This window comes from Mandrillus leucophaeus, unplaced genomic scaffold, assembly GCF_000951045.1.
Source record: "Mandrillus leucophaeus isolate KB7577 unplaced genomic scaffold, Mleu.le_1.0 Scaffold1170, whole genome shotgun sequence".
Lineage (NCBI taxonomy): Eukaryota > Metazoa > Chordata > Mammalia > Primates > Cercopithecidae > Mandrillus > Mandrillus leucophaeus.
The window spans coordinates 28,976-43,456 of NW_012099988.1; the positions used below are offsets into that span (position 1 = coordinate 28,976).

Sequence of the window (14,481 nt, forward strand, 5' to 3'; positions counted from 1 at the left end):
GGCAACTATTCATCTTTTTACCATCTCCATGGTTTTGTCATTTCCAGAAAGTCATGTAGTTGCAATCACACAGTATGTAGCATTTACAGATTGACTTTTGACATAGTAATATGCTTTTAAGATTCTTCCATCTGTTAGTGGCCTGATAGCTCATTTCTTTTTACCACTGAATAATATTGCATTGTCCGAATATACCACAGTATATTCACCTATTTACCTTTTACTGGACATCTGGGTTTCTTCCGATTTTTGGTAATTAGGAATAAAGTTTGATAATTGTGAAAAAACCCTACATTTATAGTTTTTTTGTGTTCAACTCATTTGAGTAAATGCCAAGGAACATGATTCCTGGATCTTATGATAAAACTGTGTATAAATTTTCAAGAAACTGCCCAACTGTTTTCTAAATTGACTGTAGCATTTTGCCTTCCTACAGTCAATGAATGCGTGTTCCTGTTGCTCACATCTTATCATCACTTGGTATTGCCAGTGTTTTGGATTTTAGCCATTCTGATAGGCATTACTGTATCCCATTTTTGCTTAAATTTGCAATCTTAGAATGATGTACAGTATTGAGCATCTTCTTACATGCTTACTTGCCATCCGTTTATCTTCTTTGGTGAGGTGTCTATTTAGATCTTTCGTCCATTTTTAATTGGGTTGTTCATTTTCGTATCATTTAGTATTAACATTTCTTGTATATTTTGGATCAAAGTTCTTTACAAGGTATGTCTTTTGCATATCATTTTATCCCAGTCTGTGACCATTTCTTCTCAGTCCCTTGACAGTCTCTTTAGGAGTCTAGAAGTTTCTAACTTAAAAAAATTTTTTTTTGTTTACTTGTTTATTGTGGTAAAATATATACTATATGAAATTTATTATTTTATTCATTTTTACTGTAGGCTTCAGTGACTTTAAGTACATTACACTGTTATGCAAAAACCTATTGATAGGTTAGGAAACATCATCAATCTCCCGGGACTTTTTCCAATCTTCTCAAACTGAAACTTTGTACCCATTAAACAATAATTTCCCACTCATCCCTTTTCCCAATCCCTGGTAACCACTAACTTATTTTCTGTCTCTATTAATTTGCTTATTCTAGGTATATCATGTAAGTAAAATCATGTAATATATATCCTTTTTGTTTATGGCTTATTTCACGCAGCGTTAACATCTTCAAGGTTCATCTATGTTGTAGCATGTGTCAGAATTTCCTTCCTTTTAAAGACTGAAAGAAATTCATTTTATGCATATACAGCTCCACATCTTGTTTATCTATTTATTATCTATGCACCTATTGAAGGACACTTGTTTCCTGGAAGTTCTTAATTTTAATGACATTCAACTTATTTTTTTTCTATAATGAAGAGTGTCTTTTGTCTTACATTTAAAATGTCATTGGTTCCAAGTGATGTGTGCCTATAGTCCCAGCTACTTGGGAGGCTGAGGTGGGAGGATCGCTTGAGCCTAGTAGTTTGAAACCAACCTGCAAGACTATCTCAAAAAACAATTATTGAGAAGTGGTCACTTATATTTTCCCTTCTGCTATCATCTAGAAATTTATAACTTTGTGTTTACATTTAGCTCTATGGTCCATCCTGAGCTGATTTTTTTGAAGGGCATAAAGTGTGTCTACCTTCATTTTTTTCCACATGGATCCAATTGGTCCAGCATTATATATTGAAAAAACTATTATTTCTCCATTGAATTGCCTTTGCACCATTGTTAAAAATCAGGTGACTGTATTTATGCAGGTCTATTTCTGAGTTCTCTATTCCATTCCATCAACTTATTGCATATTCTCTTGCCAACACCACATTGTCTTCATTACTGTTGTTTTCTGCTAAGCCTTGAATTCTGGGGCTGTTAGTATTCTGACTTTGTTCTTCTTTAACACTGTGTTGGCTATCCCGGATATTTTGTCTCTCCAAATGAACTTTAGAATCTGTTTGTCAATATCTACAAAATAATGTCCGTGAATTTTGATTGGGATTGTGCTGTATCTATAGATCAACTTGATAAGAACTGATTCTTTTTTTGAGACAGGGTCTTTCTCTGTCACCCAGGCTGGAATGCAGTGGCACAAACACAGCGTTCACTGCAGCCTTGACTTCCAGCGATTAACTGATTCTTGCACCTTAGCCTCCTGAGTAGCTGAGACTATAAGCACATGCCACCACACCTGTCTAATTTTCAAAAATTTTTGTAGAGATGGGGTCTCACTCTGTTGCCCAGGCTGGTCTTAAGCTCCTGGGCTCAAGCAATCCTCCCACTTTTGCCTCCCAATATGTTGGGATTACAGGCATGAGCCACAGTGCTTGGACTGACATTTTAACATGAAATCCTCCTATCCATGAACATGGATATATATCTTCACTTATTTAGTTCTACTTTAATTTCTTTTTACCAGAATTTTATAGTCTTTCTCATATAGATCTTCTACACATTTTGTTGATTTATACCAAGTATTTAATTTATGGTACTTGTATAAATGACATTTTTTTCATTTCAAATTTCAATTGCTCATTGCTAGTCTATAGGTAATCAATGACTTTTTATATTAATCTCATACCCTGCCACCTCATTATAATGACTTGTTAGTTCCAAGAATATCTTTTTGTTTGGGTTTTGCTCAATTATTTGGGAGTTTCTACATAGCCAATCACATCATATGTTAAATGGTAGTCTTATGTCTTCTTGCCAAATCTGTAATTTTTTACGTCCTCTTCAGGTCCTGGGTAGACTAGGACCTGGAAAATGCAATGTTGAATGAGAGTGGTGGGAGGGTGCATCCTTGCCTGGTCCCTGATCTTAGTGGGGAAGCATCTAGTTTCTTATCATTAAGTATAATTTTAGCTACAGTTTTTTTGTAGATGTTCGTTGTTAAGTTGAGGAAGTTACGCCACTATTCCTAGTTTGATGAGAGTTTTTATAATGAATGAGTATTGGATTTTGCCAAATGCTTTAAATGCATCTATTAATATAATCATACCATTTTTTAATTTAGTCTGTGATTTGATTAATTACATTAACTAATTTTTCAATATTGAACTGGCTTTGCATACTGGGAATAAATCCACTTGATCATGGTTTATAATTTTTTATACATTGTTAGATTTGATTTGCAAATCTTTATTAAAATTTTTGCATCTGTGTTCATGAGAAATATTGTACTTTTGCAGTTTTCCTTTCCTGTAATGTCTTTGTTTGGTTTGGGTATTAGGATAATGATGGCTTCAAAGAGTGAGTTAGGAAGTATGCTCTCTGCTTCTTCCTTCTGGAAGAAACTATATAAAATTAGTGTAATTTCTTTCTCAAAAGTCTGGTAGAATTTATCAGAAAATTCATCTGACTCTGTTGTTTGCTGCTTTGGAAGGTTAATAAATTACCGATTTATTGTATTTATAGGTTAGGAAACATATATAGGTATGCTGTGATGACCCCAATAATCTATTCTTTCTTGTCTCAGTTTTAGCTGACTGTGTCTTTTCAAGAAATTGATCCATTTCATCCAGGTTATTAAATTTGGGGACATAGGGTTGTATATAATATTCTTTTATTTTTTTCATGGCCATGGGATCAGTTGTGATGACTCTTTTTAAATATTAGTAATTTGTGTCCTTTCTCTTTTTTTGGTCAGCCTGCCTAGAGAAGTATCAATCTCATTGATCTATTCAAAAAAAAGCAGCTTTTGGTTTCATTGATCTTTCTCTATTCATTTCTTTCTTTTAATTTTATTAATTTCTGCTTGTAGGGTTGTTTTGAGATGTTGGCATATTCTATTTCTTAACTTGGTGATATGTAAATTTTTATGTATAGTCATTATTAAACTGACCATTTCATGTAATTTTATATATAATACATAAATGTATATATAAAATATATAAATATAACATGTATTTTATATATAACATATATATGTTACATTTCCAAGAAAAATTGTTTAAAATAATGTGGCTGGAGAATTGATAATTGACTTACCAGAGCCACAGAGATTAACAGTTAAATGTCATCAGATGGATATTCAAGTCAGAAGCAAACCCATTTACCCTGGCAGACCTCTTGAGAAACTGAGCACTTGAAGGTCTACATACCATTGAAGAGAGGGGCAGAACACATGACTGAAAACAGAAGGATTCATTTAAAGTCTGGATTCAAAGTGGTCGGATGCTAGCGTTCTCTCTACTAGTCTGGGACTCCTGACATTCCCCATTCCTCTGTCCCTTCAGAAGACTAGAAAGAGTTTTCTACACCTTCTCCTTCTGCTTGCTCTGATCAGGCTTTTCCCTTCTCCTACACAGCTTTTGTCAAAATCATTACTGACCTTCACATAATTACCTCCAACAGTCAATTCTCAATTGCAGTTTGAAGGTCTGTCATTCCCCATGATGAGCTACTTGGTCCATCGGCTGTTCTGTATGAGCTTTTGTCAAAGTCACTACTGACTGTCACATGATTACATCAATCATCATCTGGGTCCATCATTCTGTATCATTAGCTACTTGGTCCGTCAGCCCATTCTGTATGAGTAGCTCTTCGTGTGCTTAACTTGGCTTCCAGCACATCATACTGTCTGGTTCTCTCTTGCCATGCTTGCTGCTCTTTCCACTCTGTTTTGCTAGTGCTTACTCATTGCCTTCTCCTTTTAACTTTACAATATACTAGAGTTCAATTCTGCATTCCTTTATTTTAATAATGTCATGATGTTGCATTCATTCCTTTTCCTTTTGCATAATTCACTTCGCCATTTATCAATCTTTTTGGCTCTTTACGAGATCAACAACATACAGGAAAATAGCAGATGAACACTACAGATGGAAGACTCTTAATGAGGCTGTTTTTCATCTCTTACTAGGTATATGTAAACAAACAAATGAAGACCTGGTTCATTCAAACACAGAAAGCAGTTTATATGCATCAAGTACTAAAATATCTGAGTAAAAAATGGTGTGACGCGTAAATAAAGAATATACTTTTGCCTGAAACCTTATCAAGCTTCCCTCTGTGATACATTTATATAGTGTACTTCAGGTGGAAAAATCATTATATCAAAAATAAATTGTGATCTGAAAAGTGATATAACTTTTCAAGAGCCCATGTGGCATTATATAAAGTAGATATATGGGTCCTACCAACTTAATGGTACCATTTTTCTTTCCTGAGCACTATCATCTCTCACTGATTTCTGCCTCAGATTTTCTACTTCCAACCTTGTCTTCTATACTGTCTTCCCAACACAGTAGCCAAAAGGATCATTTTTAAAAGTCAGACCTCCAGTTTTCTTTCTTGTGTGTATCTTAGAAGTCACCACTCCATCCTCACAATATGTTTAACCTCTGACCTTTGGGGGAGAAGAGAGTTGCTGGAGATTGAGTTCAATCACCAATGGTCAATAATTTAATCAACCATACCTACGTAATGAGGGTTCCATAAACACTCTTGAACAACCATGTTCAGATGTTCAGAAAGCTTCCAGGTTAGGACACATGTGGGCTCTGGGAAGGTGGTGTTCCCTGAGACAGCATGCAAACCTTGAATTTTAATAATCCTAGAACATATAAAACAATCTTTTTAAAAAAATGTGTTCAAAGACTTACACTGCCTGACTTTAAGGTTTACCATAAAACTACTGTAATTAAGACAGTGTGGTATTGATATGAACATTGTGCAATCAATTTTTAATGTAAGGATCAAGGAAAAATTTTCCTTTTACTCTCTGAAGGTTCACTGAAAAATCAACTCAAAAAGACAGATTAATTGGAGAATATCCTTAATTTATTAACTCATGCATGGGGCAGAATCACGCAATAATTACCCCACCACACAATGGACTACAGAGAGTTAGTACCCTTCTTCTTAGGGGAAAGGGAAATGGAGAAGTATGAATGAATTTAGTGGGGGTAGTAAAGGGTAGTAAAGGGGGTAGTAAAGAGGAATTCCATGGGCTCGAAGAACATACAATAGCCTGGGACAAAGTCTGTGGGGCCGACAGAGAAGACAATGATCTGTGACAAAAATCTGTCCAAGTGCACCAGCAGACTTTTGTCTCTCTTCCTGCAATACGAGTTCAGTGAATGAAAACTCAGCAAAGGGGCCAGAGGTCATTGTTTTCTTCTCTAGTGGGTCCAGACTTTAGGCACATAAGGTAACTTCAGAGAACAATTGCACCCAGTGCTTTGGGAAAGACAGAGGACTGAGGGATGGTGGAAGGAGGAGTCACAGAGACCTTGAGACTTCTTCTTCAGTTCAGCATGTCAGCGTGGCTTATTTTGGGTGCTGGTTTCTGAGTCCCAACACCAACAAAGTCATAAAAGCAGTCTAATCTGGACAGGAAAGTCTCCTCAGCAAATTGCTACTTTTCAAAATGAAAAGTCAAGCATGACACTGCTTTCACTATGAACAAAATTAACTGGAGATCTACCATAATTCTAATAGAAAAAGCTAAACCATGAAATTTTTAATAAAACACCTTAGATCAATATGTTCACAACAGGAGAGTATACGATGTTTAGTCAAATAGGACACAGAAAGCAAAACACTAATAAAAATACTTAAAATTGTAACTTCATCAACATTATAAATATCTGCTCATCAAAAGATCCATTAACAAAATGAGTAGGTAAATCACAGACTGAGAGAAAATACTAGCAAAATTCACATGTGACAAGGATGTACCAGAGATATATAAAGAAACCCTGCGACACAATAGCAAAATAGGCAACCAATAAAAAACAGCTAGATATACACGTACATGAAAAGTAGCCAGTATGACTAGACATCAGGAAAATACAAATGCAAAATACAACATGATACCACCACACGCCCCCTACAAAGAAAACACTTAAACAAAGCAACCACAAATATTGGCAAGGGTGTTGAGCAATCAAATGTCTCATAAATTGTATGCGGGAGGGGAAAAAACGATACAATCACTCTTGCAAAAGGTCTGGGAGTTTCTTATAAAACTAAATATATACCTACTCTCTGACCTAGATAATTCACTACTAGAAGTTTACTGAAAAGGAATGACAAATGTGTACATAACAGCACATGTAAGAAAATATTCATAGTAGGTAGCTTAAGTATCTATAAATAATTGACTAGAAAACTGGCATATTCATGGAATAAAATAATGTTTTTAAAGAATTAATTCTGATATAGGCAACAAAATGAGCATGCATCTCAATAAAAGACGTTCATGCAAAATAGACTGATTTCGTTTATATGTAGTTCTGAAATAAGTCAAATTAATTTATGGTGGATAAATCCAAAGTGTGATTGCCTCTGGGAAGAATCATGAAAAAGAGAATCTATTGGAATTGGTATAATAGAACATTTGGGGTGATTTCAGGTTACAAAGATACATGCATTTGTTAAAACTCAATGAATGTGCTGTACGATATTTTTAAATTTTATTGAATTTAAATTTCACATCAAAAACACAATTCTGAGAACTATAGTTATGGTATACACAGTGAAGTGGTTAAGACAGGAGCATCCTGATGTCTGTAATTTAATCTGAAACACTTCAAATAACTAAGATGGATTAATGGATGGATAGTTGACATATTAGTCAGGGTTCTCCAAAGAACCATTATCTGTTGTCTGTTATCTATCTATCTTTCAACTGTCTATTGAGAAATTAAGAAATTGAGTCACACAGTTGTAGGGGCTGGTAAGTCTGAATTCCCCAAGGTGGGTCTTCAGTCTAGAAATTCAGACTCCTTGAGTAAAGCAGATTTAAATGCTAATTGCATCTAAAATATACAGATTTAAATGTTAATCACATCTAAAATATACTTGCACAGCAACATCTAGGCTGGTGTTTGACCTAGCTGGGTACTATAGCCTAGAAAAGTTGACACATAAAACTAACGCTTATAGTTCAACCTTGACACTCATACACAACTCCTCAAACCATACTGAATCTTCAAATAAGGAAACTAACAAGCGTTATTTTCTCTTTGATATCCCATAACTTACATACTGTGATGTAAAAGTAATACATCTTATCTTACATCATAAGAGGATAAGAGAGGGAAGACATCAAAGATATTTGCTTAATATGTGTATACATATGCATATATGTATATGTAATACATAAAATACATATGTAATATACATATAAATGTTTATTTGTCTGTACATATATGCATTCATACAAACATATTCACAACAAAATAAAGAAGAAATATAACAATACAGTCCTCATTTCTGTAACTAGTCACTTGATTGTAGCTGGTATTTATAACTGCCTTCTTTTAGATTCTATGTAGTTTTTGCCTTTGCAAGCATCTTGGTTGTAGTTCTTCACCTGGTGAAGCAACCCAGACCTTTATTCCTGAAGGATCTGAGCCATTAATAGTCCTGTCTCAATCAAGTTGTTGTAGTTTTCCCCTGACTTCAATCACAGAGCATGATAGTACTGTGTAGAGTGTTGGAGTAGCAGTCCAATTTGTCCGTTTTAGTCAGTATTGATTACCCCAAGCACTATAGTAATTCTCCTTTTTACCTTTTGATCCAGAGGAACAAAGAGCTCAAAGTGGCCAGGTGGCAGTCTTAATTTCCAGTTTAAAAGAAATGTTGTTTTGTCTCCTGGCCTAAGCATTACTCCCTCTGGAACCAAGACCTCTAGGCAAGCAGAGCTTAAAATCATGAGGACAAAAATTGTTTGTCAGTGGATCACTAAGAATAATAATGAATGATGCAAATTCCATTTCCATCCTTTGGTTCCTGGACCCATGAATCCTCACCATATATTGGACATTGATTCAGAGTCTATATAGCATCATAGAGAACCTGTCTCACAACCCTTCAAGGTTTTACCACCAAACTGATACTGATACTGAGTCTTCCAAAGGCTATTCCACTATTCTTACAAGCCAACTGCTTCAGGATCATGGGGAACATGGTAAGGCCAGTGAATTCATAATTCATGAGCATGAACTCATTGGCACACTCTGTTTGCTGTGAAGTGAATTCCTTAATCAGAAGCAAAGCTGTGTAAAGTAACATCATGGTGGATAAGGCACGCTGTAAGTCTGCAGATGTTACTTTTGGTAGAACCATAACGTGCGGAGAAGGCAAATCCACATCCAGAGTAAGTGTGTATTTCAGTAAGAACTACCTTCCATGACAGAAGTGTTGCAGTGTAATCAACCTGCCGCCCAGCAGCTGTCTCATCACCCTGTGGAATGCTGCCATATCACGGGCCCAATGTTTGTCTCTGCTGCTGGCAGATTGGGCAATCAGCAGTGACTGCAGTCAGCCTTGAAGAATGGAAATTATGCAAAATCTCCATCCCTGCCACCATGGCCACCCGTTTGGGAGCCCACTGTGTGATGACTGGGTGACTGGGGAAAGAGGCTGACTGGTATCCACACACTGTTGACTATTAAAGTTTCTCTGCTGACGTCACTCTTTGGTGAGCACTCATATCTTCAGGTTTTTAGCCTGTCAAGACAGGTCCATCCACATAATTCTTTCGCAGACCTCCTTGCCACCAATTGTCCAATCATATTCATTCCAAGTCTCTCACCATCCACCAAACCACTGGCCACAGCCCATGAATTGATAAAAAATCACCCATTTGGCCATTTCTGTTTGAGAAATTATCTGAGTACAGGTGTGTGCCACCACGCCTGGCTAATTTTTTAATTATTTGTAGAAACGAGGTCTCCCTGTGTTGTGCAGGCTGGCCTCAAACTCCCAGACTCAAGAGAACCACCTGTCTCGGCTTCCCAAAGTACTCGGATCACCAGCATGAACTGCATCACCAGCCTAACATCTGAAAGTTTTTGAGCACTGACTTGAAATAGTGACACTTTTGCTTTCTGATGGTCCAATGTACACAAACTCTGTTTCAGGCATAAAATTATTTAAAATATTATATAAAATTACCTTCAGGCTATTTAGATAAGGTGTATATCAAACATAAGTTTATTATTATTATTATTATACTTTAAGTTCTAGGGTACATGTGCACAACGTGCAGGTTTGTTACATATGTATACATGTGCCATGTTGGTGTGCTGCACCCATTAACTCGTCATTTACATTAGGTATATCTCCTAATGCTATTCCTCCCCCTCCCCCCTCCCCACAATAGGACCCGGTGTGTGATGTTCCCCTTCCTGTGTCCAAGTGATCTCATTGTTCAATTCCCACCTATGAGTGAGAACATGCAGTATTTGGTTTTCTGTTCTTGCAATAGTTTGCTGAGAATGATGGTTTCCAGCTGCATCCATGTCCCTACAAAGGACACGAACTCATCCTTTTTTATGGCTGCATAGTATTCCATGGTGTATATGTGTCATATTTTCTTAATCCAGTCTGTCAGTGAATTTTATGATTAGACTTGAATCCCATCTTCCAACTCCCTCATTATGTGTATGGAAATATTCCAAAATCCAAAAATAAATCTTAAATCCAAAACACTTCTGCTCTCAAGCATCTATCTAAGGGATATTCAACTTGTATACTGTAACTATACAAAAAATACATATCATAAATGCATTGTCAATTAAGGCTTTTATCTCCAAATTAGGAAGCTGGCATATCATTTAAAAATTTCTTGGGAAAGAAAGTATAATTAGATGGATTATTTTCCAGTTTGCTTGAATTTTAAAACCAGAAACTATACATCCACCTTCAGTAGAGATAACTAGTCACAGGTTAAATTAACTAGTGTGTTGCACACAAAGTATAAGCACAAGTTTATTTTCAATTTTTACTAATCTTTAAACAGAATCCTTCAATTCTCTATTGGCTAGAAAATTGAAAAAATGGACAATTATATATGATTCATTTCATCTTTTTTTTTTATTTTGTGACACTTTCAGTTTTCTTCTCAGAAAAGCCAATGTCAAAAACTATTAATTTTTGAACTATTACTATAAGTTTATAAGCAAAAATCTCCAGTACACAGAAAAAGAAAAATTGAAGTAAATATCAGGTTAGCAAAGGGTCTGGTCACTGGTCTTACACAGTTTATTGAGTAGATTACACCTCAAAAATGAAATAGGTAATTGGATGGGGAGATGTTGGCATTTGAACTTTGGTGAGCAGGGTTGGAATTGAAGATTCTTGGACATTTATTTGTGGAGATTTATTGGTAACCAAAAGCCAAATTCTGTAAAATATTTAAAGAGGTTGATTCTGAGCCAATATGAGTTACCATGGCCTGGGGTACACTCTCAGGAGGTCCTGAGAAAGTGTGCCTGAGGTGGTCAGGTTACTGTTTAGTTTTATACATTTTAGGGAGACAGGAGTTACAAGCAAAGACACAAATCAATACATGGAAAGTGCACATTGGTTCAGCTTAAAGAGGCAAGATCTTGAAGCAGGAGAGAGCTTACAGGTCATAGGTAGATTCAAAAATTTTCTGATTGGCAATTGGTTGAAAGAGTTAAGCTTTGTCTAAAGACTTAAGAAGTCAGTAGAAAAGAATGCTTTAGCTAAAATAAAGGGGTTGTGGAAACCAAGGTCTTTGTTATGTAGACAAAGTCTCATAGATGGAATCCCTCAGACAGCGTGTGATCTACACCAGAGTCAGGTAGGAATTGGGACTCTTATTACCACAATCAGTCTGTTTCATCAGTCTTATGACTCATCCTGGTCACTTGTGCCTAAACTCCAAAAGGGAAGGGGTATAACAAGGTGTGTCTCATCTCCCTTCCTATCATGGCCAGAATTCAGTCTTTCAAGATCATCTGAGGTCTCCTTGGCCCAGAAGGTGGTCCATTCAGTTAATCAGGGGGATTAGGAATTTATTTTCATTTTACATTATTGTCCTAAGAAAGTTTTTTTTATCACCTCCATGTCCTCAAACTTTACAAGCAAAAACACATAGAATATTTTAGATCATTGTTTCAATTTCTATGATTCCACCTAAACCACAGAGATGCCACATTTCAGAGTTGCCTAAGGATATATAATAAGATAATATTTCTAAACTTTAGCCAGAAAGGAATGTTTCATGCACTGCTCAGGGTGAAGAACTTCTCCAGAGTCTGCTGTTCTGCATCATCTTCATTGCTGCAAGGTGATAAAGCGGCTTGAGGGTTTTAGTGTGGAAGCACAACTTCGTAATCATGCTCATGGGTGCAGGAATAAGGCCTACTAACAGAAGTCCTAAGAAGGGCATATTCTGTCTCTGACCTTTCTCTAAATTCTCTCACTTTCCTTGTGAGGGAGTCAATGTTCTCATAGCCATCATCATTGGAGCTCAGGGAAGATCTCCGATGGGGGATGTGATTAATGACAGTGTAGCACACTTCTTCAGAACCACTGCCATTCTCGTTTTCCTGCCAAGCACAAAGAGAAAAGAAATCAAAGACCCAGGGTCATTCATAAATTGAACTCAGTGTACTACCTTCCCTTCTTCTTTATATACCCAGTGGTGCTCTTACACCTAAGGTATCCAAAACCCAAGCATTCCTATACACCAATAATAGACAAGCAGAGAGCCAAATCATGAGTGAACTCCCATTTACAATTGCTACAAAGAGAATAAAATAGCTAGGAATGCAGCTTACAAGGGAAGTGAAAGACCTCTTCAAGGAGAACTAAAAACCACTGCTCAAGGAAATAACAGAGGAAACAAACAAATGGAAAAATATTCCATGTTCAAGGATAGAAAGAATCAATATCATAAAAACGGAAATACTGCCCAAAGTAATTTACAGATTCAATGCTATTTCCATCAAGCTCCCATTGACTTTCTTCACAGAACTAGAAAAAAACTACTTTAAATTCCATATGGAACCAAAAAAGAGCCTGTTTAGCCAAGACAATCCTAAGCAAAAAGAACAAAGCTGCATAGGAATAGCTCTGGTCTGCAGCTCCCAGCAAGACCAATACAGAAGGTGGGTGATTTCTGCATTTCCAACTGAGGTACCCAGTTCATCTCAGTGGGACTGTTTAGACAGTGGGTATAGCCCACAGAGGGTGAGCAGAAGCAGGGTGGGGCGTCACCTCACACAGGAAGTGCAAGGGATCAGGGAACTCCCTCCTCTAGCCAAGAGAAGTCATGAGGAACCATACCTTGAGGGACAGTGCTATCCAGCCCAGATACTACGCTTTTCCCATGGTCTTCACAACCCACAGACCAGGAGATTCCTTTGGGTGCCTACACGACATGGGCCCTGGGTTTCAAGCATAAAACTGGGTTTCAAGCACAAAACTGACTGGCCATTCGAGCAGACACTGAGCTAGCTGCAGGAGATTTTTTCGTACCCCAGTGGTGCCTGGAACACCAGTGAGAAAGAACGGTTTACTCCCCTGGAAAAGGGGCTGAAGCCAGGGAGCCAAGTGGTCTTGCTCAGTGGGTCCCACCCCCATGGAGCCCAGCAAGCTAAGATCCACTGGCTTGAAATTCTTGCTGCCAGCACAGCAGTCCGAAGTCGACCTGGGACATTTGAGCTTGGTGCGGGGAGGGGCATCCGCCATTACTGAGGCTTGAGTAGGCAGTTTTCCCCTCACAGTGTAAACAAAGCCACAGGGGAATTCGGGCTGGACAGAGCCCACACCAACACTGCAAAGCCACTGTAGCCAGACTGCCTCTCTATATTTCTCCTCTCTGTGCAGGGCATCTGTGAAAGAAAGGCAGCGGCCCCAGTCAGGGGCTTACAGAAGGGAAGGCTATGAGCGCAGCTTCAGCAGACTTAAATATTCCTTCCTGTCGGCTCTGAAGAGAGCAGCAGATCTCCCAGCACAGTGCTCAAGCACTGCTAAGGGACAGACTGCCTCGTCAAGGGGGTCCCTGACCCCCATGCCTCCTGACAAGGAAACACCTCCCAACAGGGATCGACAGGCACCTCATACAGGAGAGCTCCAGCTGGCATCTGGCAGGTGCCCCACTGGGACAAAGCTTCCAGAGGAAGGAGCAGGCAGCAATCTTTGCTGTTCTGCAGTCTCCACTGGTGATACACAGGCAAAAAGAATCTGGAGTGGACCCCCAGCAAACTCCAGCAGACCTGCAGAATAGGGACCTGACTGTTAGAAGGAAAATTAACAAACAGAAAGCAATAGCATCAACATCAACAAAAAGGACAACCATGCAAAAATTCCATACAAAGGTCACCAAGAGCAAAGACCAAAGGTAGATAAATCCACAAAGATGAAGAAAAAGCAACTCAAAAAGGCTGAAAATTCCAAATACCAGAGTGACTCTTCTCCTCCAAAGGATCACAACTCCTTGCCAGCAAGGGAACAAAACTGGATGGAAAATGAGCTTGTCAAATTGACAGAGGTAGGCTTCAGAAGGTGGGTAATAAACTCCTCTGATCTAAAGGAGCATGTTCTAACCCAATGCAAGGAAGCAAAAACCTTGAAAAAAGGTTACAGGAATTGCTAACTAGAATAACCAGATTAGAGAAGAACATAAATGACCTGATGGAGCTGAAAAACACAGCACGAGAAGTTCGTGAAGCACACACAAGTATCAATAGCCAAATTGATCAGGCAGAAAAAAAGATA

At 37.8% G+C, this 14,481-nt stretch overlaps 1 protein-coding gene across 4 annotated transcripts in view; it reads right to left on the minus strand.

Moving 5' to 3' along the window:
* Positions 1-10,826: 10,826 nt before the first annotated feature.
* GCSAML (germinal center-associated, signaling and motility-like) overlaps positions 10,827-14,481 on the minus strand; it is an 86,267-nt gene continuing 82,612 nt past the window's right edge. For 2 of the 4 annotated variants that reach the window (XM_012000829.1, XM_012000825.1), the window contains one exon: positions 10,827-12,308. In XM_012000829.1, coding sequence (XP_011856219.1) covers positions 12,069-12,308 — 240 coding nt within the window. In that variant the 3' untranslated portion in view covers positions 10,827-12,068. The remainder of the gene's footprint in view (positions 12,309-14,481) is intronic. The other 2 variants (XM_012000834.1, XM_012000842.1) reach the window with 1 other exon arrangement.